Here is a 21861-nt window from a genome sequence, read left to right on the forward strand (position 1 = left end):
GAGTTGCCCCGAGTCTTCGGAGAGGGACGGGATACAAATCTAATAAATAATAATAATAATAATAATAATAATAATAATAATAATAATAATAATTAAAACCTATCAGCTATGCCCTTTTTTAAGGGTATACCCTTTGTATTATCCTTCCTACCCATCTTCCCAGTGCTTATTTATTTTATTTATTATTTATTTATTTATTGGATTTGTATGCCGCCCCTCTCCGTAGACTCGGAGACTCCGTAGACTCGGAGACTCCGTAGACTCGGAGACTCCGTAGACTCGGAGACTCCGTAGACTCGGAGACTCCGTAGACTCGGAGACTCCGTAGACTCGGAGACTCCGTAGACTCGGAGACTCCGTAGACTCGGAGACTCCGTAGACTCGGAGACTCCGTAGACTCGGAGACTCCGTAGACTCGGAGACTCCGTAGACTCGGAGACTCCGTAGACTCGGAGACTCCGTAGACTCGGAGACTCCGTAGACTCGGAGACTCCGTAGACCCTAGCCCTTATCGGTCTCTCTTTCGTGGGGGTGGATGGATAAGCTCCATATTTTAAATTTTTGTAAGTCTGCAAACCTCAGTGTTTCAGGCTTGCAAACAGGTGATGCCAAAAACCTGCAACAGTTAGACAACGGAAACAGAGATAACCTAAGGCCATGATGGTGAACCTATGGCATGCATGCCACAGGTGGCATGTGGAGTCATATCTGCCGGCACGTGAGCCATTGCATGTGCTTGACTACCAGTTGATGGGCCTGGAGGCTCTGGGAGGTTGATTTCGGCCTACCAGAAGGCCTCCGGGGTGGCCTTGGGGAGCATTTTCGCCCTGCCCAAGCTCCAAGAAAGCCTCTGGAGTCTGAAGAGGATAAAAATTGGGCATACCAGGCCCACTGGAAGTCGGGAAATGGGGGAGTAAGGGGGGGGTCACACATGCCTGCACAGGGGCATGGAGGGCTTTGAATTATGGGTGTGGGCACATGTGCGTGCATGCGACAGAGCGCAAACTTCGGCACCCGAGGGAAAATGGTTCGCCGTCACTGACCTAAGGGGAAGGTTGACCTGTATCAACATTGTTTTCCTCATTGCTTCAACTCTATGAACTGCTCCTATTTTATTTCAAGGCCGAAAAGATGATTAGCTTCAAAGGAAAACAATTCTTAACAAAAACCTGTGTCATTTCTATATGGAATTTTTGCTTGTTGACAACTCCTCGGGGGAATTTACCCCATTTTTATGTTATGTGGAATTTTGGTTCGGATGAAATTTATGAAAATGGTATGAATGATTTAATTAGCATACCTGACACTAAAGAGGTGAGGGGGGGGGAGCACTGATGTCTGGGGTGGCGGAGGGTCGGAATATTCCGGTCTTGCTGGGGAGAGGCAGATATGGCGGGGGCCACAGAACTAGCCGTTCCAGGGGAATGAGGGATTGCTGCTTAATAACGATCCCTTGTTCCGGCTCTGTGAACCCAATCCTGGGTACTGGTGATGAGTGTAATTCTGGCCCTGGGCTCAAGCTGCTGCTACTCAATGCCAGGTCGGTGGTAAATAAAGCTCTCCTCATCCGGGATTTAAAGCCCTTCATGGCATCGGACCAGGTTATCTCCGGGACCGCCTTCTGCCGCACGAATCCCAGCGACCAATTAGGTCCCACAGAGTTGGCCTTCTCCGGGTCCCGTCAACTAAACAATGTCATTTGGCGGGACCCAGGGGAAGAGCTTTCTCTGTGGCGGCCCCGGCCCTCTGGAACCAACTCCCCCCAGAGATTAGAATAGCTCCCACCCTTCTTGCCTTTCGCAAGCTTCTTAAAACCCACCTGTGTCGTCAGGCATGGGGGAATTAAAATATTCTTTCCCCCTCGGCTTCCACAATTTATGTATGGTACGTTTGTATGTATGATTGGTTTTTAAAATAAGGGTTTTTAGTTTTTTAGTATTGGATTGTCGCACGTTGTTTTTATTACTGTTGTTAGCCGCCCCGAGTCTACGGAGAGGGGCGGCATACAAATCCAATGAAATGAAATGAAATGAAATGAATGCCGCCTGGTTATGTTCCACCATAATTATTGCGTCAACTCTGGCTAAAACCCCTTTCGTACGGTTGGCCCGTGCGTGTGATTTCTCTCGTGCTTCAAGAGGGACGCTTTGTGACTGAACTTCTTCCCGCAGTCCAAACACCCAAAGGGCTTCTCTCCTGTGTGACTTCTCTGATGATTAATCAGGTTGGATCGTTGACTGAAGCTCTTCCCACATTCTGTGCATCCGTATGGTTTCTCCCCCGTGTGAGTTCTTTGGTGGCCGACCAGGAATTCTCTCCGGCTAAAGCTTTTCCCACACTCCAAACATACGTAGGGCTTTTCCCCTGTGTGGATCCTCTCGTGGATTCGGAGAACTGAGTTGCAACTGAAAAATTTCCCGCAGCTGGCACACTTATACGGTTTCTCCCCTTTGTGAGTTCTCTCATGGGATGTCAAGCTTGAACTGTTGCTGAAGGATTTCCCGCAGTCAGGGCAGCTGTAAGGTTTCTCCCCTGTGTGGATTCTTTGGTGGGTCAGAAGGTTTGAACTCTGGCTGAAACTCTTCCCGCAGTCTAAACATTTGTACGGTTTATCTCCAGTATGAAGCCTTTGATGGCGGACAAGACTTGACCTAACGCTGAAGTTTTTCCTACAATCTGTGCACGTGTACGGTTTCTCACCTGTCTGAAGGTCAGGTGGCTTTGGAGTCCTCTTTTTACATTCCGAATGTCTGGATGGATTCTTTTCGCCATATGCATTCTCTTGCTTTCCTGTGGCAGAACTGTAAAGAAAGCTTTTGCCGCAATTCAAACATGTACAAAGACTTCCTCCCCTCAGATCTAAGGTCTGACTGGAACCGTGTCCACATTCGGAACATCTGTACGGTTTCTCTCCAACAGGGATTCTCTGCAGATTACCATGAGGAACTTTTTGATGCAATCCATCCTGACCATTCATGGTTGATTCTATTCTCAGTTGTTTGTTCTGCTCCAAAATGGAGTCCCAGCTTTCACCACCCTCATTATGTTGGGAAGGCTGTTTTCCAGTTTCTATTTTCTGGTACGCGGAAAGATCACAAGCATCTTCTCTGGGTGTTCTTTTCCAGATGTTTCGACTGAAGATTTTGTCCTCCTCTTCCCCACAGCTATGTTTTTCTGCTCCTCCTTGTTCTAAGGGCTTCCCTTCATTCCTTTCTATCTCTCGATAATATTTTGTTATGCTTCCTGCAGGAGACAAGGAGAAAGATTCTGGTTTGGCTTTATTAAATGGAACCCCAGTAAGTGCCATCAGGTGGGAAATTTCTTTCATAAATATCTTCTTGTTGTTTTCAACCTTTTCTGTGAGAAATAACAGAGAGAAATGAGTCTGTGAAGAGGATGTTGACGTTTAATATCTCACTGCTTCTCCCTGGTAAAACAGAGAATAGCATAGATCAGTGATTTTCAACCTTTTTTGAGCCGCGGCACATTATATTACATTTACAAAATCCTGGGGCACACCACCCACCAAAATGACATTTTTTAAGAAGATGACCCTTCAGGAGGCCATATACAATATAGATAACATTGTGATGCATTGTATATTACCCTCTGCGGGGGCCTCTTATAAAAAGAAAAAGGTCAAATATCTATATACACCATCAGGATAGACATAACCGGCTGAGGCTTCATCTGGTGGTGGCAACATTTACCTCAAGTCCTGAGCAGGATTAGAAATCGGGACTAGGAGGAGGAGTAGCAGCTTCAACTACTCACCGCGGCCACACAATGGCAAGTGTGCAGCAGCCCGAGCGGGGACCTTCCTGGGTATGGACGAGAGGCAGCCTGCTATTGGTTCATCGCTAGTGGTCGGGATGAATCCTGGAAGGTGATTGGTCAGTGAGCGTTCCCTGTGCCTCCACTCTTCCTGTTGCTGATAGCTGGAGGGATTGTGAGGGGAATGTTCGGATGGAGGCGGCTGGTGGCGGGCCGTATAAATAGCCTCCATGGGCCATATCCGTCACGTGGTCCGTAGTTTGGGGAGCCATGTTTAATTTCCCCATGGCACACCTGACCATGTCTCATGGCACACTAGTGTGCCGCAGCACACTGGTTGAAAAACACTGGCATAGATAATATGATGGTTCTCTCCCCACAATACCCCGCCCTAATGTTAAGTTACAGTAGTAGCCCAGTATTGGGTTGCTACATGGATGGGGTAGGGGAAAACGACGTTCCAGTAGCTAAATTAGAGCTGCATGCACTGACCAGCGGGCACATGTGCACGCAATGGAGCAAGATTTGCTTCCTGCACATGTGCAGGAAGGCAAATCTCATGAGTGGGTGCATGGGCGCACGAGATTTCAGCGATTTTTGCTGATTGCATGCGTGGGAGCAAAAAAATCAGTGAAAATTGCTGAAATCTCGAGCTCACACACATCCTCACACAGGATTTGGCTTCCTGCACAAGTGCAGGAAGTAGATCTTGCTCTGACACACGTGGGCACACCAGGGTCACAGAGCTCTGCAGGAAGCGCAGTGATAGCAGTGGAAAGTAGAATCTGCCCCTGCAGTAGCCCCACCCTTACATACATACAAGTGTCGCCACTTTGGGTGAAAGTCCATAAGTCATAGGTTTAAGAAAACAACTCAGAAGTATATTAGAAATATTGCAAAATCCAAATTGATCAAAACAAATGGGTAGACGCTGAATACAGGGCGATCCAACCTGGAAAGTGTTGTGGTTGGCTCTGGCCCAGCTCCTGCCCCATGGAATGTGGAGGTGGATGTGGGGGAAACACCCACATGCCACAGGCCTGTTTTGCTCCCGATAGAATCTCCCAACGAAGTCTCCTCTGACGAAGGAAGCATGAGTGGCAGGGAAGAGGGGAGTTTGGCAGACAGCCCAGGAGGAGATCAATCATCCTTATCATCCCTGGATTCTGAACAAGAACTTATGATGGACCCATGCATGCGTAGAGTGATGCATAGGAGAGAACAACTGAAGGATTATTACAGGAGATAAATGAGGCCACCTATGGTTGGGTGGGGCTACTGTAATTAGTGCTACAGATAAAAAGAGCAGCGTGCTGGTTTAGCCTCAAGGAAGTTTATCTGATTCATAGTTTCGGCAAGATCGTGGTTTTGCTGTTTCCCTGTTCAATACTGTGTGTGTTCTGGACTTTGGAATTGGACTCAATTTCCCAGTTACTGGGTGAGAAATTGGATTGCATTTAACCTGTGCCTTGTGTGTACCAGAAAATCCCTTTGACATTTAAAAAGGGAGGTTTTTTTCTGTTTTTCTGTTGATAAAGACTTTTGGTTTTCCTTCTATCGTGTGGTGTGTGTCTTTTTGGACTAATTACCCTATAATTACGCCGGCAGAACAGAAAGGAGGAGGAATTTTCTAATAGAATGATAAATCAATGGAACAGCTTGCCTCCCAGAGGCATGGGTACTCCAATACTGGAGGCATCCAAGAAAATATTGAACTACTATTTATTTGAGATGCCTGCCTTGGGCAGGAAGTTGGAATAGAAGAACTACAAGGTCATTTCCATTGTAGTGTCCAATCAGCAGCCCATGCAGCTGGTAGCTGATTCTAAGAAAGAGGCTGATGTGGTGATGCGCCAGCGACCTATGCAGCTAGCACTGAGTTGGACATTGAGGAGGCTAGAGAGGACTTGGGACCAAAGGTGGAGAATCAGCTGGGGCCTTCAGAATCTCCAGAAGCTCCCATCAGTGACGAAGAGTCTACTCTCAATGCATGGGTATGCAGTCTACCAAAAGGCAGGAATGGTTCCTCAGGAGGAGGTCTCCCCCGGAGTAAGACTAATTGGCCACTCCCCTAGCCTATTTAAGGGATGACGATGAAGGAGCCAATTTGCAGGGAACAACTTCATTCATATTCCTTCGTGTCTTGACTCCAGAAACATCTGAACGGCTCTTGTTCTCTCTCATGGCATTTTTCCTGCAAATTGCTTCTGGGCATTTTGTCAACCGCCATAAGATTGCTGTTATCTACAAGACTGTTTATTCAGAATTGAGTTATTATTTCCTGGACTCGTGCTGGCTGTTACTGAAATTGAATTAACAGCCAGCACTCAGAAAAGACTGCTTTAAACTATATTTGTGTTTGACAACTACTAAAAAAAGCTCATTAATATTCCTTAATTAGCAAACTAAGGTTTACACAGACTTTGTGTGTGCTGCATTCTTTGTGGCGCATAGCTAGGGCAGAAATTCCTATGATTCTATGATCTGTGACTCAAATCTTACTAAACAAATGGATCTGATGATCTGATGATCTTTGCTCAGCTGCCTCCTTTCCTGTTTCCAACAGAGGATGCTTTATTGTGATGGAATTGGTCTGAAAAAAAGAAGACCAAAACAAGACTTGAAAATTTAAGGATATTTAATAGAAAACTTTCAGATTTAGCAATATGTTACAATATTATAGCCTGTATATGCGTACATACTACACAAATAGTAACAGCACTTAGACTTTTATAGCACTTTACAGCCCTCTCTGAGCGGTTCACACAGTCAGCATACAGTGGTACCTCATCTTACGAACGCCTTTTCTAACAAACTTTTCAAGATACGAACCCGGTGTTTAAGATATTTTTGCCTCTTCCGAACTATTTTCACCTTACGAACCCAAGCCGCTGCTGCTGGGATGAAGGAGTTTCTTTTTTTTCCTTTTTTGAAGAAAGAAAAGGGAGGGGCGGCTTGGAGGGGGAAAGACTTTGCATTTAAAAAAATAGGAGAACAGCGTGTTTGCAGGCACTGAAAGGGTGTCTTCTGAAGAAAGAAAAGGGAGGGGCGCCCCCCTTGCCTTTCTTCCTTCCCACTCACCCTTTAGCCTAGCCTTGCTTCTTCCACCCGCCCTCTTTAGCTGCTCCTCCCTGCCCTCTGTTCGCCTCCCTTCTAAAGTTTGGGATTTTCCTGAAGGATTTGCACGCATTATTTGCTTTTACATTGATTCCTATGGGAAACATTGTTTCGTCTTACGAACTTTTCACCTTGCGAACCTCCTCCTGGAACCAATTAAGTTCGTATCATGGTACCACTGTATTTCCCCCAACAATCTGCATCCTCATTTTACCAACCTCAGAAGGATGGAAGGCTGAGTCAATGTTGAGCCTGGTCAGATTTGAACTGCCAAATTGTAGTCAGTTGGCAGTCAGCAGAAGTAGCCTGCAATACTGCACTCTAAACACTGCACTACCAGGGTATATACATGGTATACACAACAATGTAAACTTGTGGAAGGATGACATCCTTTTGCCTTCTTTAATCTTCCATCAGTGGATTGTAGGGTTTTTTTTTAGCAGCCCTGAAATTAAGAGGGTTTTTTTTTCTACCAAAACCCCCCTACATCCTGTTTACTCCAGTAGCTCAGTGGTTAAAATGCAGTACTACAAGTTACTTCTGCTACCTTCCTGCAATTTGGCAGTTTGAATCTCACCAGACTCAAGGTTGACTCATCCTTCCATCCTTCCGGAATTGGCAAAATGAGGGCCTAGATTGTTGGGGGATATTATGTTGACTCTGTAAACCACTTGGAGAAGGCTGTGTAGCACTGTGAACAATATACAGACTGCGACCACTCTTATCAGCACTTGTAGCAATGCTGTTTTCTTCCTGCTAGCTCCTTAATTAGGCTGTTGTATAATATTTGTTTTCCCCCCCCTCAGATTGCTGATTTGATGTTAATAATGGTGTTAATCCCTGCTTTAACACTGGTGTTAATTCCTACTTATCTGAGGGTGAATTGTTGTTAAGGAGGCATTTTGGTCACTTAGTTTTTATTCCACCAATCGTGACAGGGCAAGTCATTGTACATAAACAGACAGCAAGCCCACTATCTTTTAGATCCAAATGAAACTACTCACCTGATCTTCTTCCATTTCGGATGCTTCTTTCCACAGCAAGAAATCTTCTGCTAGGGCCACTGCTTGGAGGGAGGTCTCTGGGTTGTCTTCCCTAACCCAGTTCTGCATCTTGGGCGGTAGAATTGCCAGGAACTGTTCCAGAATCACCAGCTCTACAATCCGCTCCTTTGTGTGACTCTCAGGCTTCATCCATTGATGGCCAAGATCTCGGAGGTGTCTGAATGCTTCTCGAGGCCCCGCAGCCTTCTCGTAGCGAAACTGCCTGAACCGCTGGCACAGCCTCTCCAAACTGACTTCCTCTCCAGCTTTCAGAGGACAATCCAAGCTTTGGAAGCTATGAGCTTTCCTACTAAAGTCTGTCAGCACTTCAGACGCAACAGTTCCTCTACACGCTGGGTTGGCATGAGAAATGGCTTCTAACAATGTGATAGAAGAATTATGGTCATTCCACTCTTTGGATCCAGGCAGCTGAGTCCGGCTTTCTTTGGAACGAGTTCCTTTCTGGATATTATGCCATGGAACCTCTGAATCCAACTCCTTGAATGACTCTTCTTTAATCTGCAGGGGATCCACATTGGATGACATTTTTCTAACACAGTCCTCATGGAGAACATTTCTTCCCCTGTCTGCCATTTTCTCTCCTGGAACTTGCTCAGAACTTGTGGATGCCTGCATTTTTATTCCTGGTGAGAGAATTGGTGCTGGAAATGGGATAATAGGAGTTAAGGGAGTCATTCTTTGTCAAGTGAACCAAGTGTCCCCACTCAACCACCTTCAATTTCAATGAAACTTTGCACATACAGTGGTACCTCGTGATACAAACCCCTCGCCATACGAAAAATCCAAGATACGAACCCGGGGTTCGGAAAATTTTTGCCTCTTCTTCCGAACTTTTTCCGTCTTACGAACCCACCGCCCGAATGCCGAACCCAGAAGTTCGGCAAAAGTTTGGGTTCAGGTGGCCACCGAGAAGCCCCGCCGCCCGCCTGTTGCCTTTTGAAACAGCCAGGGGGATTCTCGGCGTTCTCCCGAACACCGAACCCGGAAGTTCGGCAAAAGTTCGGGGTCGGCGTTTGGGTTCAGGAGGATGCTGAGAAGCCCCGCCGCCCGGCTGTCAGCTTTTCAAAAGAGCCGCGGAGCTGTCGGGCCGGTCGGGAGGCTCAAACGAAGGTGGGGAATCCCAATAGGGAATTCCATGGGCGGAGCTTTGACATCATGAAGACGTCCTTCCTGGTCGGCCGAAACATGGACTCCAGAAAGGACGTCTTTGTGACGTCAAAGCTCCGCCCATGGAATTTCCTATTGGGATTCCCCACCTCCGTTTGAGCCTTCCGACGGGCCCGACAGCTCTGCGGCTCTTTTGAAAAGCTGACAGTCAGGCGGCGGGGCTTCTCAGCGGCCTCCTGAACCTGAACGCCGACCCCGAACTTTTGCCGAACTTCCGGGTTCAGCGTTTGGGAGAACGCTGAGAAGCCCCCTGGCTGTTTCAAAAGGCGACAGCTGGGTGGCGGGGCTTCTCGGCGGCCACCTGAGCCCGAACTTTTGCCGAACTTCCGGGTTCGGCATTGGGAGAACGTGAGAAGCGCCCCACTGTTTCAAAAGGTGACAGCCAGGCGGCGGCATTTTTTTGCGTTTTTTTTTCTTGCACGCATTAATTCATTTTACATTGTTTCCTATGGGAAACAATGTTTCGTCTTACGAACTTTTCGCCTTACGAACCTCCTCCGGGAACCAATTAAGTTCGTAAGACGAGGTATTACTGTATATTCCTTATGGTATAAAACTGAGGTGTGCAAAATTTTAGACCTAGCAAAATTTTTTAAAAAATAGTAAAAAAGATGGCGGCGCCCATAGGACTGCAACTGGAGCGGTCACGCACAAATTGTGCAATCGAGCAGCCACAACCGGTGCGCAGTCCACTACCCACTACCGGCTATACCTTTGAGAAAAGAGGTACATTACACAACATATTCTCACAGCAACAAGAATAGTAATGGCATAACACTGGAAACAGAACGAAATACCAAGTGATAGGATTATTATTAAAAAAAATATTAGAGTGTGCGGAATTGGAGAAATTAACATATACATTGAATAACAAAGAAGATACAGAATCTTATGAAAGTTGGAATATGTTCTGTAGCTGGATAGAGGAAAGGAAGAAAATAAGGAGAGTAGAGGGAACAGGAGAAATATGTAGTGTGTAAAGTCATAGATAGAGATATAAAGAATAAATAATAATAATAAGTGTTTGTATTTCTATTATATTTTATATATAGTAGATATTGACATATTGATATTAATAAAGAAATAGATTGAAAGTTTAGAACTGTAAAAAGAATACAGTTTAACTGATTGGAATATAACAACAGTATAGTTTACCCTTAAAAAGAAAAGGTCTAGAAATTTGTTGTAATCATAGGTTTTTAGGCACTGAACATTGGAATGGAATATTGCTGAAGAGTGATGTTTTAGCCTAATGGGTGCTGTATAAACCTTATTCTTCCTCTACGGAAAGGCAGCAAAGTCCAGGCTGAGTAAGCAAGCTGCAGAATCCATGACCACGTGGAAAATAATTAACTTGATATACAGCATGAAGAAAACGTATAGCTAACTTCCATATAAGGAAATATATGCCTTACTCTCATTCCTTTGCTAATCACCAGTAAACACACAATCCAGGAAAAGGCAGTGAATGGAGCTTCCATTAATTATTTATGGGGAAGTCACGAGGAGGTTGCCTTATACAACACATGAGTGAATGGTAGTTGGGGGATGGCTTAATGTATGTGGCGTTTGTGAATTGGTTATTCTGTACCACATGTCAGGAAAAGTAAAATACAATAAAAGGAGAGATCTTGATTCAATCGAGGTTGTCTCATTGAGAAAACTTTCTCCCTTGCTTCATTTTGATGTGGCAATCATGGCATTCTGTGCCTCCCTAGAGGTCGATCCACTGGGGGAGGGCTGTTTGTCTTCAGAAATTGTTTTCTTATTTTTTGTTTTTGTTTTCTTTTTTTTCTTTTCCTTTTTTGCACATTTGTATGTATGTATTTGTGTTTTGTTATGTGCGTATAAGTCTGAATCAGTTTTCAATGTAATTTTAATACAGTGGTACCTCAAGATACGAACCTCTCGTCTTACGAACAACTCGTGATACGAACCCGGGGTTCAGCAAAATTTTGCCTCTTCTTACGAACTTTTTTCGAGTTACGAACCTGCGTTCGGAGACAGCTGGGAAGCCGCGCGGCTGTTTTAAAAGGTAACAGCCGGGCGGCGGGGCTTCCCAGAAGCCTCCCGAATGCCGGTTCATAACTCAAACAAAGTTCGTAAGAAGAGGCAAAATTTGGCTGAACCCCGGGTTCGGTTCGGGAGGTTCCTGGCAAGCCCCCCAAGCCGGCTGCGACCTTTTAAAACACCTGCGCCGCTTCGCAGCTGTCTCCTGAAGCCGAACGCGGAAGTTCGGCTTTGCTGTTCGACTTCAGGAGACAGCTGCAAAGCGGCGCGGCTCTTCTAAAAGGTCGCAGCCGGCCTGGGGGGCTTGCCAGCACCCCCCCGAACCTGGGTTTGGGGTTCGGGGGGGTGCTGGCAAGCCCCCCAGGCCGGCTGCGACCTTTTAAAACACCCGCGCCGCTTCGTAGCTGTCTCCCGAAGCCGAACGCGGAAGTTCGGCTTTAGCGTTCGGCTTCAGGAGACAGCTACGAAGTGGCACGGGTGTTTTAAAAGGTCGCAGCCACCTGGGGGGCTTGCCAGCACCCCCCGAACCCGGGTTTGGGGTTCGGGGGGGTGCTGGCAAGCCCCCCAGGCCGGCTGCGACCTTTTAAAACACCCACGCCGCTTCGTAGCTGTCTCCCGAAGCCGAACGCGGAAGTTCGGCTTTAGCGTTCGGCTTCAGGACACAGCTACGAAGCGGCGCGGGTGTTTTAAAAGATCGCAGCCGGCCTGGGGGGCCGCTTCCCATCTGTCTCCTGAAGCTGAACACGGAAGTTCAGCTTTGCCGTTCGGCTTCAGGAGACAGCTGCGAAGCGGCGCGGGTGTTTTAAAAGGTCGCAGCCGGCCTGGGGGGCTTGCCAGCACCCCCCGAACCCCGAACCCGGGTTCGGGGGGGTGCTGGGAAGCCCCCCAGGCCGGCTGTCACCTTTTAAAACAGCCGGAAAGCCATTTTTTTGCGGGGGGTTTTTTGGTTGCACGGATTAATTGGGAAACAATGTTTCGTCTTACGAACTTTTCGTCTTACGAACCTCCTCCTTGCACCAATTAAGTTCGTATCATGAGGCATTACTGTATTTATATTCAATAAAAATCTTTTTTAAAAAAGAGTGGTTTTTTATTGTATGTTATATATATATTTTTAATGAAGAAATTTAATAACAATTATTTAAAAATAAAAAAATAAAAAATTTGAATAGCTGGTTTTTTATTTCTAAAAGTCAACTTGCAGAGAAGGAAAACAAAACAAAGATAGGACAATTCCTCGACTTTTATCATGGGACAGCCTGAAAGCAACAGAACCAGCTTGGTCAGTTTTTCACAAGGTAAGACTAAGTAACTTGACCTTCCTGTCTCTGCTTGTTCCAAAGCTTTGACTTATATGTAGAAAAAGGTGCTAGTCCATCCTTCTGCGTTGCGGAACTGGATCTCTGAAGCAGAGGAAGAAAGAAGATTCTTTCCCTTGAATGTTAGCAAAAAAGGAAGAAGGGGAAAGGGCTACCCTGGTTTTCTTTTTCTTTTTTACCTTTGTCCTAAAACAAAACTGTCTGTCTGTTAAGCTGCAGAACAACAAGATTCTGCCCCCCGCCACATCTCCAAAGTATACTTACAGGTTTGCAACTCTGTAAAATCCCACCGTCTAAAATACTGCGCATACAAACTAAACAAATGAATTTTTTTGTAATTATTTTTTTTCCTATTGTCAATCCAAAGATTAACATCCGATCGGTTTCCGGTCACAATTCAAAGTGTTGGTAATGACCTTTAAAGCCCTACATGGCACTGGACCAGAATACATCCGGAACCGCCTTCTACCGCACAAATCCCAGCGGCCGGTAAGGTCCCCCAGAGTTAGATTAGATTTATTGGATTTATATGCCGCCCCTCTCCGCAGACTCGGGGCGGCTCACAACAATAATAAAAAACAGTACAGTACATAATAACAAATCCAATGCCCACCAATCTAATTACAATTTAAAATTAGTAATTTCATAAAAACAATCCCAGTATATATAAAAAACAGGCACACAATCAATCAACAAAACAACATGGGCAAAGGGGAGGTGTTTTAGTTCCCCCTTGCCTGACGGCAGAGGTGGGTCTTAAGGAGTTTACGAAAGGCAGGGAGGGTGGGGGCAATCCTAATCTCAGGGGGGAACTGGTTCCAGAGGGTCGGGGCCCCCATGGAGAAGGCTCTTCCCCTAGGTCCCGCCAGACGACATTGTTTAGTCCAGTGTTTCCCAACCTTGGCAACTTGAAGATATCTGGACTTCAACTCCCAGAACTCCCCAGCCAGCATTTGCTAGCTGGGGAATTCTGGGAGTTGAAGTCCAAATATCTTCAAGTTGCCAAGGTTGGGAAACACTGGTTTAGTCGACGGGACCCGGAGAAGGCCAGCTCTGTGGGACCTAACCGGTCGCTGGGATTCGTGCGGCAGGAGGCGGTCCTGAAGATATTCTGGTCCGGTGCCATGAAGGGCTTTATAGGTCATAACCAACACTTTGAATTGTGACCGGAAACTGATCGGCAACCAATGCAGACTGCGGAGTGTTGGAGTAATATGGGCATACTTAGAGAAGCCCATAATTGCTCTCGCAGCTGCATTCTCTGGGTCCAGTCGACCAAACAATGTCATTTGGCGGGCCCCAGGGGAAGAGCCTTCTCTGTGGCAGCCCCGGCCCTCTGGAATCAACTCCCCCCAGAAATTAGAACGGCCCCCACCCTCCTTGTCTTTAGCAAATTACTCAAGACCCACCTTTATCGCCAGGCATGGGGGAACTGAGACATCCTCACCCAGGCTTTTATATTTTATATTTGATATGTATGTGTTGTATGGTTTTAAATTGTTGGGGTTTTAGATATGTTTTATTTTAATATTAGATTTGTCTCACTGTTATATGGTTTTTGTATTACTGTTGTGAGCCGCCCCAAGTCTTCGGAGAGGGGCGGCATACAAATCTAATAAATAATAATAATAATAATAACAACAACAACAACAACAACAACAGCAACATGCATTTGCATGAAAACGTGATGGCATTACATAGATTATTATGTGGCAAATGCTGTTATATACTTACCTACTATAAGTATTACTTACTTACTATATACTTATATACTTTCTTACCATATACATAATAACAATATGTGGGTAGGAGATTTGATTGGTAATTGAATGGGAAAATGCTGCTGCTTTTTGTTCTTTCTGCACCAACTCAGGAAGCTCAAACTGCCCAAGGAGCTGCTGATATAGTTCTACAGAAGAATCACTGAGTCTGTCATCTGCATCTCTATAACTGTCTGGTTCTGCAACCCAATAAGACCGACACAGACTTCAGAGGATAATCAGAACTGCAGAACAAACAATTGCTGCCAACCTGCTTTCCATTGAGGGCCTGTATACTGCACGAGTAAAAAAAAGGGCTGTGAAAATTTTTATTTATTTATTTATTTATTTATTTTGTCCAATACACAATGAGGGTTTTAGTGGGTATATATCTATATACACATAGTAAAATACCGATGAAGGTTATAGAGGAGATACTCATAGTAAAATATATCTAAGAAATAATAGAAAAGAAGATATAGTAATAGAACATATCAATGAAAGAATAGAAGAAGAGATATAGGAATAGAAGAAAGGTATAGGAGATATAGGAGAGCAATAGGACCGGGGACGGAAGGCACTCTAGTGCACTTGTACTCGCCCCTTACTGACCTCTTAGGAATCTGGATAGGTCAACTGTAGATAATCTAAGGATAAAGTGTTGGGGGTTTGGGGATGACACTATGGAGTCCGGTAATGAGTTCCACGTTTCGACAACTCAGTTACTGAAGTCATATTTTTTACAGTCAAGTTATATTTACTGACCCCTCGCATCCTGGACACAAACTGTTTCAACTCCTACCCTCAAAACGTTGCTATACAGCACCGCACACCAAGACGATTAGACACAAGACCTGTTTTTCCCCAAATGCCATCACTCTGTAAAACAAATAATTTCCTCAATACTGTCAAACTATTTACTAAGTCTGCACTACTATTACTACTAGTTTTTTCTCATCATTCTGATCACCCATCTCCTTCCACTTACGACTGTATGATTGTAACTTGTTGCCTTAAGATTTCTATTAATATCGTTTCCTGATTGCTTATTTGACCCCTATGACAATCATTGATTCTGGACAAATGTATATATTCTTTTATGAACACTGAGAGTATGCACCAAAAACAAATTCCTTGTGTGTCCAATCACACTTGGCCATAAAGAATTCTGTTTTATTCTATTCTTTAATTGGACTGGATAATAAGGAGTGGGGGGGGGGGGGAGAGAAGGGGAGAGAGGTAATGTCAAACTGTTGTAAATTATTGCCAAGAAAACAACAGGGACGGTTCATTTGGTCACCTGCAGCTGAGTTGGACTGCTGAGGTGTTTTAACTGTTTATCTTCCTAAAGACCACCTCTTCCACCTTTTCTCCCCCTTCATATTCTTGTGTTCCTATTCTTAACAACCTTGCAAGATGGGTTAAGTTTAGAGATTGAAACGGCACAAAGTGATCCAGTGAGGTACAGGATCGATGGCAGGGAATCTGAATCCGCATTTCCCAAGGACTAAATCTCCCCCGACTCTAATTTATGCCACCTGCAGCCCACTACTTGATCGGCTAAAAAAAGAAGAAGAAAGAAAGCCCGTTGAGTTCCGCGAGGCTTACCAAGCAGGTAATCGGATCGCAGGTCTTAACCTAGAAATAAGTCCAAAAGAACTCAAGGCAGGAAGGCTGGCTGGCTTCTCAAGAGCCCAAAGGCCGGGCGATCCTGAGGAATTGCTTCGCCTGCGCAGGGCTGGCGTCCTTGCAGAGATGCGGGGGAGGGGGGCAGCGAGTTCGCGTCCAAAGAAAATAAACAGCCGTCTCACCTTCCCAACAAACCCCATATGTGGAAAGGGAGGGTGAGGAGGAGAGTCCTGCGTCCTGCGTTGCTCTTGGCGAATCTCTTGCGCTCTAGGCGCGCTGCTGGAAAGAGAGAGGTTGCCCGGAGACTTCGGGAGAGAGGCGCCTCTAGCCTTTTCGACTGGCTCGATCCCTGCCTTCCCGGAGCCTCTTCTTCCTTGCCCTCTTTCCGGGCCCGTCCCACATTCCCTTGCTCACCTTTGCGACGGCACAAAACCTTTCCCGCGGCGTTTTTGCACGGCCACGCCAATGTCTTTGCGCTTTTCACTAGCGCGCGTCTGCACGGGGAAGCCAATGCTCGCGTCTTGTGCTCTCCAACACAATAATAATAAAAGTTTCCTCAATAATAATAATTAGAACAACCTGGGTAACATTGGACCAATCCCTTTTGCTCAGCTCAGCTCACTGCACAGGGTTGTGGTGGTGGTGAAAATAGGCAGAAGAATTCTATGCGTTTGCTATTTGTAATTATATTTATTTTAAAAGGGAGGATAACGTTGAATAGAAGGCAAAGAATTGGAGAAGATCAGAAATTATCAATATCAAAGTTGAAAACTTTATTGCAGAAACTGGCTGCTGTGGTCACAGTGTCTATACCCAAAAAATCTTGGATAGCACTTACAAAATCTTGGACACTAAAAATTTTGGACAGTCACTAAATCTAAATCTAAATGCTATTACTATCAGTTACTGTTAAGTCCTCGACTTACAACCCCACCAGAAACGCAAAGTCCTCAACCTATGACCGGCCAGGAAGGCTGATGTTGAAGCCTTATTGTCTAAGCTGATGCTTCAGCTGATGCTGAAGCCTTATAGGCTAACGTATAAAGCATACATGGCTTAGTACCGGAGTACTTACAGGACCTTCTCCTGCCTCATGTATCCCAGCAGCCGGTCAGATCCCAAAGGGATGACCTTCCTCAGGTCCCATCAGCCAAACAATGTTGGGTGGGGGGGAGGTGAGGGGAAGGGTCTTCTCTGTGGTGGCTCCGGTCCTTTGGAATCAGCTCCCTCCAAATATTTGCATTGCCCCCACCCTCCTGGCCTTTCAAAAGGCTTTAAAAACATGCCTTTGCCGGCAGGTCTGGGACCATTGAGCGCTGACACTCTGCTCCAGCTGATAGTATGTTTGTGGTATGATTTTAGTTGACAGGTTTTTAATGTTAGGGGTTTTTAACTTTTGCATTATTTTTACCTTGCTCGCTTGTGATTTTAAATTTTTTTGGTATTTCTTATCTTTTATTTTGTACACCACCCTAAGTCCACTGGAGAAGGGCGGCCTCGATATGCAAATCAATAAAATCAATAAAAATAAATAAGCACAAGAGCCCTTTTGAGCAAGAAGTTAAAGCATTGGGATTGGTTGGCTGTCTTGACAACCACACTGTAAAAGGAGCTTTCCGAAGTCTGTTTGCTGTTCTATTTAAGCTGACCTGGAGTTCGGTGCTGAAAATGCCAGAATAGAAGTTCCCTGTTTAAAAAGTCAAGTCTCTGTTAAGTCCTGTCAGTGCAAAGACTCACCTATCTAACACTTACCATTTGCCAGTTGCAAACATCCACATTGCTTGCACATCTTACCTTGATATCCTAGATTTTGAGGGGAAAATACAATGTGTAGGAAAGCCAACACCAGCAGCATAAATAACTGGCAGCAAACAACTGTGTCTATAACAATAATAGACACCTCCATATGATACTGCTGCATCATAGCAGGTGCAGAGGACAGTCCCTAAATTTTAAGACACAAATTGGGATGTTGTTTCAGCGGCCAACAGATTTGGGAGCCCATCCGTCTCTGCTTATTACTTATTTTATTTATTTGTTTGTTTTGTCAAGTACATATTGGTGGTATGCAAAGATATAATAATATTCATATACATGATACTAGTAAAAAAGCATTGCGACAGGAGACGGAAGACACCTTCCTAACGGTGCTTTAAGAAAATTACTCTCTCTACCTCCAAGCTCTGTCTCAAGCTTTCCCATTTGCTTTCATCCTCAGCTCTGCAAAAATCAAAGCTCATTCCTGATTCCCCCTTACGCCCCCGTGGACGCTCTATCCTCTGCTTCCTCCCCATCTCTCTCTCTCTCCCCCTCTCCCTGGCTGAAATGGTTAAAGCAGTGGATCAGGCATTCCTAGAGAGGAGGGAACAGGAAATGCCGGCCAGGGCCCCCTTAGAAGGGGGGGGGGGGGCTCGGACTCTTCCTGTCCCGCCCCCTTTCCATTCTCCCAGCGGACTGCACAGCAAAGTCCGCGGGTGGCAGCGAATGCAGGTGGACCACTTCCCCCTTTGCTCCCCTCGCCCGCCCGGCAGCGTCGAGAGAAGGTCAGCGCTGGGAGAACCGAGAGAAAAACCCACCGGGCGGGTGGACGAGAGACCGAAGCCCGCGGCGGCAGCCGGGAAGGTCAGTGTCCCTGGGCCGGTTTTGCAAAGCGGAGAGGCGAGGCACGGCTATAGGGAAGTGGGAGGGGGACGGACGGACTCAGTGGACGCGCGTCCATGTTGTTTTCGGGATGTCTCTCCCCCGCCCCCCGCGATTCCCCTGGGGAGCTCCAGGTCTTGCTCTGGCTCTCGAGAAAAAAACGGGGTCCACCCGAAAAGGGGTGTTGCAGGAGAGGCGAGATCGGGCAGGCGAGAGTCAACCCTCCCCTCCTTCCCTGGGGAGGGGGCTTCAAGGAGCCGTCCTTGTTGTTTCTAAGTGCAGAGGTTTTCGACCGGCTTGGATTTACTGGTGGTCTCCCATCCAGGCCTGGAGTGATCGAGTTGGACTTGGCCGATCAGCTAGGATTGAAGAGGTCTTTGTTGCTCTCCGAGCTTGCTTGCTTTCTTGTTTCATGACCCAAACTAGGTAACATCACCAGTGCTAATAAGGAGTGCAGTTTGCTGTCAGTTTATATTCTAGTGACTTGTCATGTCGGTGTTGGGTAGAGGTTCTTTGGCTGTTTGGCACTCTGACAAATCAGCCATCAATAGACACAGCATCTATAGACTATGCAAAAAAGACTATCAACCAGCCCAAAAAGGAACAAAATGACCCTATCACCTCTCCACCAGCAAGCAGCACTCAGATCATCATAGAGTAACTCCAAGATTAACATCAGACCAACAATAAACAATACCCCAGAGCCAACAGGAAAGATCCCAACCAAAGAACCTCTAATACCATCTCTCACCAACACTGACAGGGTAAGACATGGGTCCAAAGACTGGCTTCAAAAAACTGTGGAAGGCCTTAAGCATAAAACTTATCAGGAAAGACTTAATGGACTCAATCTGTATAGTTTGGAGGACAGAAGGAAAAGTGGGGGGGACAAGATCGAAACATTTAAATATGTTAAAGGGTTAAATAAGGTTCAGGAGATAAGTCTTTTTAATAGGAAAGTGAACACAAGAACAAGGGGACACAATCTGAGGTTAGTTGGGGGAAAGATTAGAAGTAACTTGAGAAAATATCATTTTACTGAATCCACAGTAACTGAATTTAAACATGCCTGGGATAAACATACAGTATATCCATCCTAAGATAAAATACAGGAAATAGTATAAGGGCAGACTAGATGGACCATGAGGTATTTTTCTGCCATCAATCTTCTATGTTTCTAAGACACCAAACTTCATTCCTTACTAGCACTGATAATGTTACCTAGTTTGAGTCATGAAATGTCTGCCAGAAACCAAGTTCAGAGAGCAACAAAGACTCCCTCATGTCAATCCTGAGCTACAAATATTCCCCTTGATTGGCAGCTAGGATTGGCTCACCTTCACATCATGATGCCTGGCTTCCTGTTAAAATGATCCCAGAGGGGAGGGGGAAATGTCAATCAATAATGGGTGCATGTGAATCATAAATTGAGGACTGTGTCTTATTCAATCCTGTACTGGAGTGACATTCGGAACTTTGGCCTTGGGAAATGATTCCAGTGGGGAATGTATCAATTCAAACGCTTTATTGGATGCAAGCAGAGGATTTGCTTGGTCTGGATAATTGGAATTGCTGCTTTTGTCATAACACTATCAGGATAATAGAATAACAGTTTGAAAGGACCTTGGAGGTCTTCTAGTCCAACTAGAAGGTTTCTACCTTCTACTATTTCAGGCAAATGGTTGTCCAATCTTTTCTTTAAAATTTTTGGAACATGGAACATCTACAACTTCTGGAATCAAGTTGTTACACTATCAAAACATTTATACAGGTAGTCCCCGGGTTCCGTCGTCCCCGACGTACGACGTTTTGTCGTTCCGACGACTCGGGGACAGCTTCGAAGCCACTGCTGCCGCCACTGCCTCCGTTCGGGCAAAGTGATCTCCGCGGTGGGCGACGGCTTCGGAGACCCCCTCGCCCGAACGAAGGCGGCAATGGCTTCAAGGGATCAACAGCTGGTCCTTCTCGGTACTGCGTTGCTGCAGCCTCCGAGGCTGCTGCCGCCGCTGCCTTCATTTATATGAGGGGATCTCTGCGGTGGGCAGCCTCGGAGCCACTACTGCCACCCACCGCGGAAATCCCCTCGCCCAAACGGAGGCGGCAATGCAGCGCCGAGAAGGACCGGCTGTTGGTCCCTTGAAGCTGCCGCCACCTCCGTTCGGGCGAGGGGATCTCCGCGGTGGGCGGCCTTGGAGCCACCGCCACCACCTACCGCGGAAATCCCTTCCCCTGAACAGCAGCGGCAGCGGCAGCAGCTTCATGGGACCAACAGCCGGTCCTTCTCGGCGCTGCATTGCCGCCTCCGTTTGGACAAGGGGATCTCCGCGGTTGGCGGCCTCGGAGGCTGCAACAACGCAGTGCCGAGAGGGACTGGCTGTTGGTCCCTTGAAGACGCTGCCACCGTTGCCGCCTCCGTTCGTGTAAATCGGAATACAGTATTCCGACTTACACGGAAATTAGACTTACGACGCCCTGTAGGAACGGATTGACGTCGTAAGTCGGGGACTACCTGTACTTATTACTAGCTGGCTTCCGTGCTTGATTAGTTTCCATCCCATTGCTTCTTTTCCTGTGCTCAGGTGCTTTGAAGAATAGGTTGACCCCACTCTTATTCATGGCATCCCATTAGATATTGGAACACTGCTATCATGTCACACACACCCTGTCCTTCTTTTTAACTAGTGTCTAGGGCTTGTTTAAACTAGACTCATTGGCTAGTAACCCTGACATTTGCAAGCAACTTGCTACATCAGTTTCTGAAGAATACACAAATGAAAGTGGTGTTCTGCTTAGCCAATTCTCTTTGAAGCATATGGTTAGCCAACGGGAATGCTTGTCTGGATTGTCCTTTGAACTGTATTCTTGGACCTCCCCCACTTTGTCATTTGATGTTATGTTTAGAATAGAATAGAATTCTTTATTGGCCAAGTGTGATTGGATACACAAGGAATTTGTCTCTGGTGCATAAGCTCCATACAAGCAACAAGTGATAAATCATGATCACAAACTAATTTCATCAGAAATCATAAGATACAGCACTTTGATAATCATAGGATACTAAATAAGCAGTCAACAAAAATCATACTAAGTAAGTAAATTAAACAATACAAATCATAAGCTACAAGCAACGAAGTTATAGTCATGAAGATAAGGAAATCGTTAATAGGAAAGATGAGAAGTTTAATAGTACAGGTGCCAAAAATCAACCTGAAAGGCCAAGTAGTTTTGAAACTACAGCAGCCTGAAGATTGCTGTAAATTCATTTTTGAGGGTTGTTTTTTGTGTGTGCAAAGTTTGAGCCTGAATCATGTAAAAAGTAAGAGGACTAGGTTCATGGGGTTTTGCCAGTTTATAAAGCCTTACAAGGTGTGCAGGTTCTCC

At 45.8% G+C, this 21861-nt stretch overlaps 2 protein-coding genes across 2 annotated transcripts in view; one reads left to right on the forward strand and one right to left on the reverse strand.

Moving 5' to 3' along the window:
* Positions 1-21861, forward strand: part of LOC139163154 (zinc finger protein 135-like) — a 45895-nt gene that overhangs the window by 16571 nt on the left and 7463 nt on the right. The window lies entirely within an intron of this gene.
* On the reverse strand, positions 310-16274 carry LOC139163101 (zinc finger and SCAN domain-containing protein 30-like). Its single transcript, XM_070744047.1, has 4 exons — positions 16255-16274; positions 7896-8596; positions 6277-6367; positions 310-3357 (listed from the first exon to the last, which is right to left on the reverse strand). The coding sequence occupies exons 2-4, from the start codon at positions 8568-8570 to the stop codon at positions 2084-2086; spliced, it is 2040 nt and encodes a 679-aa protein (XP_070600148.1). The 5' UTR covers positions 8571-8596; positions 16255-16274; the 3' UTR covers positions 310-2083.

Source organism: Erythrolamprus reginae, chromosome 2, assembly GCF_031021105.1.
Source record: "Erythrolamprus reginae isolate rEryReg1 chromosome 2, rEryReg1.hap1, whole genome shotgun sequence".
Lineage (NCBI taxonomy): Eukaryota > Metazoa > Chordata > Lepidosauria > Squamata > Dipsadidae > Erythrolamprus > Erythrolamprus reginae.